Source organism: Neophocaena asiaeorientalis, unplaced genomic scaffold, assembly GCF_003031525.2.
Source record: "Neophocaena asiaeorientalis asiaeorientalis breed wild unplaced genomic scaffold, Neophocaena_asiaeorientalis_V1.1 scaffold115, whole genome shotgun sequence".
Lineage (NCBI taxonomy): Eukaryota > Metazoa > Chordata > Mammalia > Artiodactyla > Phocoenidae > Neophocaena > Neophocaena asiaeorientalis.
This window is the reverse complement of record NW_020173132.1, coordinates 54,095-64,525: the sequence shown is the minus strand read 5'-3', so window position 1 is coordinate 64,525 and position 10,431 is coordinate 54,095. Positions and strand designations below refer to the sequence as shown.

The 10,431-nt window shown below is 47.1% G+C and overlaps 1 protein-coding gene across 1 annotated transcript in view; it reads left to right on the top strand.

The window, feature by feature from the left end:
* Positions 1-10,431, top strand: part of PALLD (palladin, cytoskeletal associated protein) — a 384,184-nt gene that overhangs the window by 357,040 nt on the left and 16,713 nt on the right. The window contains exons 11-14 of the mRNA XM_024744116.1: positions 797-895; positions 1,678-1,728; positions 2,495-2,716; positions 6,456-6,605. Coding sequence (XP_024599884.1) covers positions 797-895; positions 1,678-1,728; positions 2,495-2,716; positions 6,456-6,605 — 522 coding nt within the window. The remainder of the gene's footprint in view (positions 1-796; positions 896-1,677; positions 1,729-2,494; positions 2,717-6,455; positions 6,606-10,431) is intronic.

The following is a 10,431-nucleotide window of genomic DNA, read 5'->3' as shown; positions in this document are numbered from 1 at the left end:
TTGGATTCTGCCATGCTAGTTACTCTCTGTCTTGAATCAAATGCTTGTTTTTAAAATGCCCCCGATGGGCCGATGGTCATATTAGAGCCAGCGCTCAAGAGCGGCCATCCGCCCAGCAGACAGAACACGAACGTGGACATTTCTCTCGTGTTTGGCCCAAAGCGCCAGCCGGTCGATGCAGAAGCCTCACCGCCCTCTTTGCAGACAGTCTCCGCAAGTAGGCTCGTGAGTCGTGGGTATCAGCTCAGCAGGCATCTGTCACGGCCCCTCTGCCGAGTCCACATGTGTAGTCATCCTTTGTGGGTTATTGCATGTGCTTGTGTTCACCTCGGATACCCAGCCCCTGGGAAGTGCTGTCAAAGCAGAGAGGACCGTCACTGCCCGCTGGCCTGAAACTCCCTCATCAGGCAGTTCTGAAGCCTGTGGATGGCTATGAAAATAACATTTCCTGTAAAAAGAACATTTTGCTGTTTCAATATCTTTTGTCTTTGGGTTTATCGTCAGGGGTAAATATATGACTCGTACTTTTAAGTGACTTCTCCCCTGTTGCTCAGTCTGTGCTCTGTCAGTTGGTGGCTCTCAGGATGGGTCACCCCACCTCCCAACCCAGGGTCAGGACCAGAAGGGCCGGTGAGAGCAGCTGAACAAGGGGAGGAGAGGACTCCTGTGCGTACAGGCGTCAAGGCGGAGAGGGAGCAGCTACAGAGAACGGCCAGCGTGTTTGCTTTTTCAACTCTTTTTCTTAAGGTGTGGTAGCATTGTGATTTTTCTGATTTCTGTGACTTGCTTTGTCTAGAGGTTGACGTACGAGGAAAGGATGGCTCGGCGGCTGCTGGGTGCCGACAGCGCGACCGTCTTCAACGTCCAGGAGCCTGAAGAGGAGGCGGCCAGCCAGGTACCCCATTCCTCCTGGCTCCCCAGGGAAGCAGATTACCCTGTCCCCTCTCCCTGCCCTCCTTACGGACAGTCTTGGGGTCAGCTCTGTGGAGAGCAGAGGGCGGGTCAGAGGAAGGACACTGTCATCAAGTCAGCCTCCCAGCCAGCGTTTATTGAGCACATACTGTGCTGAGTGAGTGATGGGATTTATTTCAGTTGGTGACACCTGTTCGTTTTATCTTCTTAGCGATTCGTTTCTCTCCTTTCAAGTATCTTTCTGTTTTTCCTGTCCTGGGCTGTAGTGCAGAATAGGTTTGTGTGGAGGAACATATGTTCACTGACATTGTCTGAAATCACTAGTGACTGTTTCCAATTATGTTCTTAATATCTCGTCCAGGTAAAATACCTATGTACAGAAAAGACTCTGTTTTCCTCCACGGATATAGTTATAAAGCACTCATCAGCAGAGAACCTAAAATGCTAACATTTTGTTCCCCTGTTAACACCAAAAAATAAGCCACTTCATGGACGTGATGTAAATAAACTGTTTTATAATCTCCACCGCTTCTGTTTGGAGTCTGCAGATGTAGTTCTGAGATAAAAGAAAGCTTTGTAACGCAAGTTTAAAGGATCAAGTAAACTCTTTCTCGTATCTCTTAAGAAATGGATCAGCCTTCAAAATCGGAAAGTTGCTCTGTGTTAAATACTGCTGCCACCACAGCTTCACTTAAAGCTGGAAATCTTGTGAGATGCTTGCTGCTTCTGTACTGGGCTTCACTTCTTTTTTTTCTACCATTACAGGACCCTGGGTCTCCTCATGCTTCTGTAGGGAGTCCTCTGGATGGTCAAAAGGTCACGCTTTCACCTTTCTTTTCTTCCCAGTCTTTCCCTGTATCTGTTTCTTCTCTTCTTCCTCGTTTACCTGTGTATATAGTTCACTGCCACACATTAACTCTAAGTACTCCGACCAGTGTCTATTTTCATTTAATATCAGATGGACAGAATTAACTGCGGTGTGATTTTCTTGTCATTTATTTACAAACTTGAATTTGATTCTGTCCTTTGTGGCTACTCTGAATTTCAAATTGTGCAAAGTTTCTCATTTGTTAAACCTTTGTAGGGGAAAAAGAGCTAATTCTTAAACTGACCGATTTGATACTATTTGGACAAAACAACTTGTGTATTTTTTGCAGTTTTATTCATACCGTTGAATTTCTTCCTTCAAGGCAACAGACTGTTTTGTAAAGGTTGAGTACCTTAAGGGAAAACCTCGTTAAAACAACCTTTCATTTAATGTTAAATGGAGAATATCCCATAATGGGCTGCCTTGTCTTTTACTGTACTTTGTCAGCAAGAGGTCTGCAGGCTCCCCCTTCACCACCAGAGGATGGCGATGGGGACTTTGCTCTGCTCCTGTGTTTTTCACCAAACCTTTGACGGGACCGTCAGTCCTCGGGAGGAGAATGGTTGCTCAGAGCCGCAGAGCTGAGGGCTCTGTGGTAAAAACATCACTGTCTTCTGGGCGCCTTGCTGGAGAGGGGATAATGAGACGTGGGGCTTGGGGGACTTGGTACCGCGTGGACCGAGGTCGGTGACGGGACCCTTCTCTCTGATTTAGGAGTACAAAGTCTCCAGCTGTGAGCAGAGGCTCATCAGTGAAATCGAGTACAGGCTGGAAAGGTCCCCCGTGGAGGAGTCAGGGGAAGAGGCTCCCTGTGGGGACGCGTCTGTGGAGAGCGGAGTGGCCCCATTCTTCGAGACGAAGCTGAAGCATTTCAAGATCTTTGAGGGGATGCCCGTGACCTTCACATGCAGAGTGACCGGGAATCCAAAGCCGAAGGTGAGCTGCAACAAGGCTTCTTAAGAGTTACGTTCCCCGAGGATGAGTTTGGCTTCCAGCGTGCCACACGCCATTGCAGCGTTCGGGGGAACAGGTGCAGACTGAGCTTCTCAGTACCCGTGGTGTAAAACGCTTGAGTTCAGGGCCGTCCTCAGGAGGCACTGGAAACCAGCGAGGGTAGAAGAGTAGAACAGGACAGGACAGAATAGAATAGTAGGATAATGGACAAGGAGCTTTTCATAACCCACATCATTTACTCATATGATGTTGCCATTGTCACACCCAAATTGCAGGCGACCGGGCTGAGCTCAGGGGGGTTAATGAACTTTCCCCGGGTCAGAAAGCTGTGAGTGGCCAGGCTTGAACTTGAATCCGCCCGTGCTCTGTACCAGACAGAGGAATAAAGCTACCACAGGTGATGGAAACTGCAGATCTTCAGTCTACGAAACCAAGGCCTCCTGTGTTTACAGAGGCAGCGGAAGCAGGAATACTGTGAGAAAGGGTCCTCCGAGAAGCTTCTGGTACCGAGGATGAGGCCGGCCTGGCCGGAGCCCGGTTCCTGCAAGCATGTGGGGATGCTGGAAGGAGGGAGGGTGGCCCTCTCTTTAAGGAGAGACTGGAATCACTGCTCGCTGGCCCCGCAAAGTGGCAAACAGGACTACACTTTGCCCTAGAACTTGAGAGAAGAGAATAAAAGAGGCACCCATGAGAAGCTGAAACTCCAGATTCACACTCTCACAGGATACAGAGCCCAAAGCTGAGAAGTTAATATGAGATTTAGTCCAGGATGATTATAACCCTAAGGTTTCTGGCAGAAGCAAGTAAAAACTGCCCCGTAAAGGACTTCCACACTGGGGCCTGTCAGACATCTACGGGGCAGGAGGGGGAAAAAGCGAGTTCACGAGAAAAACTCACAGAGCCTGCGAGCAAACAGGGTCCACAGCAAAAGAAACGGGAGAACAGAAGCCACGGTGCCACAAGGGATAGAGCCGTCTTGAGGGGACTCCTCTGAAATCACTGTGTTTAAAGTGATGGAAACAATTCTAAAAGGAATAGACACTTTAGTGAAAGAACAGGACAAGAGACAAGGCACATGTAAAAATAAGCATGCAAAAATGAAAACTATACTCCCTGAAATTAACATTTTAACAGGGGCTGGTGTAAAAGAGCCGGAACGAGACTGAGTGAGACAGGAGAAGGGGCCGGGCCGGGACCACGCCTGAAACTTTGAGGGGCTCATGCTCTGTAGCTCCGTCCGTTGTTCTGTTTTCACAGTAAGGAAAGTTTTACCACCGTACTCGTTCCCTAAAACCGAATCCCAGCCCCACAGTCAGAAAAAGATAGACCAGAAAAATTAGCTTTATATTTTCAGAGCCATTGCCACCTCCTAATGAGATTTCACAAGTCAACTGTTGTCAGAGAACACACGTCTGTATTATCTTGACATGATTGGATCATTGGTGTGTGTTCACAAACAGGATATCAAATGCACGTATTAAAAATAAACATGCAGCTTACGAGTGGAACTCGTAATTATATCATGAACTTCCAAAATAGTCACAAAAAGAACCCCACATTCTTTTTCAGCTTTACTCAAGGCACGATTACTGATGGGCTTCTAAGATCACTGAATCCTGTTCTTAAAGAACGTTATGTTCGCCCGAGAGGCGGGCTTTTGTTTTGACGTGACTGTCTTGTTCTCCTACAACCTTGGATGTTTCACGGCCGTTAAGAGGTTGATTTTCCAGAGCTTTTTCCTGTTAGATGTTCTTCTGTTTTCCTGGCTGCCATTCTTTTTCTTCCCTCCCTGGTTTATTGAGACCTATTTCTCCTGCACATGTTCTAGCAATGATATTAGGATTGTTGGAGTATGGAATACTCATCGTGTTTAAAAATTTTTTTTTTAGCTTATTTTTTTTTAATTTTTTTATTCTGCCCTTGACATGCTTGTTCCATTGAGATATGAGAAGATGGAAGAGAATTTCTAGTTCACCCTGTTTTCATCTCTTGTACCCTTCCTGCCCTGTCTCTTAGCAGTCTTGGTAAAGTTTTGGAACTGTCTCTTAATCTCATTTGAAAGTTGTATTCCAAGTACAATAGACGTGAAAAATATGATTAAAGGAGAGAAATAGGGCTTCCCTGGTGGCGCAGTGGTTGAGAGTCCGCCTGCCGATGCAGGGGACACGGGTCCGTGCCCCGGTCCGGGAAGATCCCACATGCCGCGGAGCGGCTGGGCCCGTGAGCCATGGCCGCTGAGCCTGCGCGTCCGGAGCCTGTGCTCCGCAACGGGAGAGGCCACAACAGCGAGAGGCCCACGTACTGCAAAAAAAAAAAGGAGAAAATTAATTCTAAAGAACTGGCATAGAGGCAAGAATGCAAAAGGGAGAAATTATGTACTAATCACAGCTTCTTTGTTCCATTGGAAATAATCCAACCACTAAGAGTATGATAATTACAGAGTATCACGCCTTATGTAACGTAACTTTTAGAACTGAAAGTTATTAGTCTGTTTGATGGTGAACTTTTAGGTTCTGGAGATTAATAATATAGTTCGTATAAACAACCTGACTGAAAACTAAGGGTAGGAAAAGCTACAGCGGTCAGATCCTGATTGTTCTTGCACTTATTTCCTGCCATCTATTTTTAGCCTTTCCCTATCTTAGACATGGAAGTTTCAAGAAAGATTTTTCAGATTCAGAGGCTTTGACAGGGAGTGGAATTGGAAGGCCAGCTGTGGTCTCAACTGACATATTGATTTACATGCAGGAAGAATTTCATTTTAAAACTGCAAGCTCGGAACTAAGTTTCTTCTGTTGGGAATCAGGAATGCTTTTGGTTGCAAGGAACAAAAGTGACCACAGAGAGCCTGCTATGGTTTGAAAAGGGAGGATGTATTTCCCTCCCGATGGCAAGTGTGGAGGGGCCAGTGCAGCATGCTGGCTGTGTTAGGGCTGCCGGCTCTGTGACCCAAACTGTGGCCCGCCTTCAGCTGTGCAGTTCATGATCAAGTCTGAAATAATAACCAAACCATGAGAGACCCACGGACCCAGGATCTTGCTTAAACGTGAGGGAGGGAAGGACGACCCGGAGAAAAGCTCGTTTGACCATTTAGAATTTTCTTATTTAGTCAAGATTTTTACTTTATTTCTCACATTTAATTTTCCATCACCCCAAGTTAAAATATTATTTGAAAATTATTACACATTTCAATACCACTGTGTTTTCTTTAACGCAGTGGAGCTAAGGAACTGTAACCCTCCGTCCTGTGCCCCTCGGCTGGGAATTAAAGTGATAGGGTTCCCGCATCACCCCCCTCACTTGCCCCAGGTCCTCACACCCTGTTCTGTTTGACACGATTCCAAGGAATCGCTGGGGTTTAGGTTCTGGTTTTGTTGTCTACAATAACCTTTTTACCTTTACAAGTAATACAGTTTCATTCGGGACACTTGAAATAGAAGCAAAAAGCAAACTGGGTGCCAGCGCTGAAACCATCACTGTCCTTCATGTAAATAGTGGATGAATGTAAATGCCTGCTTTATAGACGTCTCCTTAAAAATAAAAAGCGGCTATGTAACTTCTAAAACTGAAATAGAATTCAACTTGCTTGCCACCTACCCTTTTCCCTCAGAAGCCAAGGTCCTGCCCTGACGTCCTGCCTCGCGCTTTAACTCGGGAGCTCAGGGCGGCCCGTGCCCCTCCACTCACAGGTCCTCACCTTCATCTCTGCCTTCCCCCTCAGACCTACTGGTTTAAAGATGGGAAGCAGATCTCTCCCAAGAACGATCACTACAGCATCCGGAGTGACCCTGACGGCACCTGCTCTCTGCATACCGCGGCCTCCACCCTGGACGATGACGGGAATTACACGATCATGGCTTCGAGCCCTCAGGTGGGGATGCGCGGTGGCCTCGGGCCTGTGTCCAGGGTGGTGGGGTTTCCCGGGCAGAGGAGCTGCTGCTTGGCTAACGGGGAGTCATGCCTCTTTGACTTGAAACTGTTTTCCCAATTCTCCATCCAGCGTGGTTTCCCAGGATAGAAACATTCTTTCTTAATATTTATCTATTCCGTGAGATGTTTGTCTACATGAATAGTTCCGGTGCAGATGTGCATTCTTTCCATAAATATTATTGAGAGCTTGATATGTACACCTGTCATGTGGGTGATGGAGCTGCAGTGCTTCAGGGGATGAGGTCCCGAGACAGAAGATAAGCCAGTAAACAAATGCATAAACCATGTGATTGCAGGTAGGGTTATGTTCTCAGGAGAAAGGAGAGTGAGGGGTATGGATAAGCTGTGGTAGGAAAACTCAGAAAGGAAAATATTTAGAAGAAATACACGCACACCTAATTCAGTGGAATTTAAGTAATGTGTAAGTGTGGACAAATTATAATTTCGATAGAACATACATACAGCATTCAGGATTTTTGTTTGTTTACACCCAGATGTTTTGTAGTTGCCCTTAGATTTAGGGTCAAAAAATCGGTTGACTACTTAGAATTTAACAGACAGCTACTGGGTACCATGTTCCCAGTTCAAGCCTGCAAATTCTTTTTTATTGAGTATCTTGTATATTTTAGGTGCTATACTGGGTACACAAATATGTAAGAAGTGATTTTGTGCCTTACGAGCTCAACATCTGACTGGGTATTTTATGAAGTCTGCAGAAATCATGTAAATGACGCACTTTTTTAAAAAATTTCTCTTTTATATTAGACTATAGTTGATTTACAATGTTGTGTTAGCTTCAGTTGTACAGCAGTAATTCACTGACACATATATATATATATTCTTTTTCAAATTCTTTTCCCAGTTTGGTAAAAAACACTCTTTTTTAAAAAAGAAAGCTAAAGTTAACAGTTTTATTACGTAACTGATGAAGATTGCCCAGAAGTTATCTTTTTAAAAAATCTCTGATCTATTTATATCATTCCCTATTTCATTATTTCTTTTGAAGGAAATATTAAGTGTTAGAGAACGATACAAATAATTTTAGCAAAGCGTACAGACTTCTGAAAGTTTGTACAGTGTTATACTGTCCTCGGGTTACATTGTCATGTAAAGATACATTTCTGCAGTGATGGTAAGAGTGAAACTGAAATTGCCCACAAATCAGGCTGTGATACAGGACAGCCGACTCTGCACTGACAAGAAAGTTTCCAAGTTAACGCCTTCTTGAGGTTCTAACTTTTCAACCAACGAACACATGACCATCCCTTTGAAAAACAGTCAGAATCACAACCTTTGCTAATAAGTTACATTTTAATGCTTATTTGTGTTCATGTTGTTTGTATCTGAGGGAACGAAAGTGGAACTTTCTCTTTTTTTAATCATATCTTTAGTATGTTTCCTTGACTTTTTTTTTAATTGCATCTTTATTGCACTTTGTAGATATTGCGTTTCTTACAAATTGAAGTTTTGTGGCAAACCTGTGTTGAGTAAGTCTATCACTGCTGTTTTTCTAACAGCATTTGCTCACTTTACATGTCTGTGTTACATTTCGTAATTCTTGTTATATTTCAAACTTTTAAATTATTATTACATTTTTTATGGTGGTCTGCGATCTTTGATGTTACTACTACAACTCTATTAAGCAATTTCGATTTTCAGTTTTCTGCCTCTTAAAAAAGTAGTGGAGTGCATAACAAAATCCAGAATTTTTCTTCGCCCTGGGTTCTTTATTTCTCTTGTGCCCTGGAAAGGCTAGGGTGGGTTATGGAGCTAGAACATTCACTGTGTTCCTTCCTTATGTGCTCACCATTCCTGGGTCCCGCTGTCCACCTCAAGGCGTTTTTCCTAGTGAATGTTTTGAACTGTTACTGGAGTGAGCGGTTTTATAGATAGAACAAGAGAAATGTCACACTGCAGTTCTGAGTCTGCTTCTAGTCCCTTCAGGTGACGTAGCTTTCCGTGTGGGGAAGTTCTAACGGGAAGGACCAGGCACGTGGCAGCGGGCAGGCGGCTGGGCTCCAGGGTGGCAGTCTCTGCATGGTTGTTAAACCCCTGACCAACCAAGTGAAGGAGGGCTGAAGATGCCCGTTCAACATGGAAAAGGAGGAGGGGTAAAGTTAGAAGACGGAAGTGACGCAACCAAGACCAGGAGTGGAGACGTAGGGACAATTCGGAAGAGTCGGGGGTGCAGAGCCAGCCCCCGGCACCGGGCAGGTCTGAGTTGGGTTCTGGCCGCGTGGCCTTTAGCAAGTCCTGAACCTCTGCGCCCGCTTCCTCGTCCATGAAGTGAGAAAAATAATACGAACTTAAACGATGCATGTAGAGCGCTTGGTTTACCTGGCGTGTGACCGGCTTCCAGTAAGCGCAGGTTGTTGCCACTGTTGAAGTTCGAGGACGCTAGTCCCCCTTCTCGGAGCAGCACCCTGAGCTGGCAGGGGCCGTGGAGCCCGGCTGTGTCCCTCCCTCAGCGCCGTGAGTCCAGAAGTCAGTGCGGGCTGGAACCTCTCCCCAGCGCGGTGCTGGCGCGGGCACTTCCAGCCTCCACCCTGGGAGAGGCGTTCCCGGCAGGGGCGGCCCGGTCGCGACTGCACGGCCCGGGCCCTGGGAGGAGGGCTCCGCTCCTCCACGTGCACAGCTGGGCTGGCGGGAGCCGCGCCGCGGCCGGGAGGGGGACCCCCCACGGCGGGCGCTGCCCTCGTGCCGGCCGTGCGCTCCGCCGCTTCGCCGGAGTCGTGGCCACGCCCCCCGTGGCTCGCCCCGTCCCAGAGCCCTCGAGGCCCCGGGACAGGGCAGGTCCTGATGCCAGAATCCCGCTGGCTCTCGAGGTCGGGCCCCCGAGGATCCTCATTAACGGGGTGCGTTCCCGGAACTAAGCGTCTCCTTTCCTACTGAAGTGACCGAAAGGCAGGCGTCTGAGGCGAGGCTCCCGAGGGGAATCTGAGGACATGCTAAGCGTGGGCGCTGGGCCTCAGCCTGACACGGTTGTGAGTCCTGGTGTTTACGGTACTTGGCAGTCGCTCTTGCAAGTTTCTGAGTGAGTCGCCTGGTTGATGTCCGCGCAGGGGTGAGACTCCTCCTCCAGCCGGCTCTTCAGTAGCAGGTGTGTCCACACCTGCCAGGTGTGGGTTTTGTGAGTCATCACCGAGAAACTGGCGTGAACTTCCTACCCACTTAGGAAAACAAAGTGGCATTTCAGCCCTGACGGGCCACGCCCTGTTGCTCTACCTGCTCCGTGCTGCAGGTTGTCGCTTGTTGCTGTAGGAACACGGTGACAGAAATGCTTCACGCTCCATAGTCTCAACTTCAGAAGCAGTATATAGTAAAGGACTTGGCCATTCTTGTAATTTGTGAATGAAAACACGGTTTAAAAGAAGCATGATGTAAATAGGCACTGCAAATAAATCTCAAAAGTAAACGCTAAGTTTTTCAAAATGCGTTAGTCCCAGAAGCATAGCGTGGGGTCCGCTGACCTGGGCTTCCTGCTTCCTTGATGCCCTTTGATACCTTCGTTTTTTCCCACGTTATGGAAGGACGTGGGTTTGGGAGGGAGACAGCTCCATCTCTTTTCTGGTGCACCGTGGCCTCCACGATGTGAAGTGACTGAGGGAAAGAGGAAAGGGCTGATGGAAAAATGAGTTCGGTAATGAAACACGGACGGCCGAGCTCTCCAGAGCAGCGGAAGGTAATTCCCGAGAGCCAACAGAAGGGGTGAGAAGCACGGAAAGAGGAAAACACGGTCAGCAGGTTAGTTTATAGAATAATTTTCC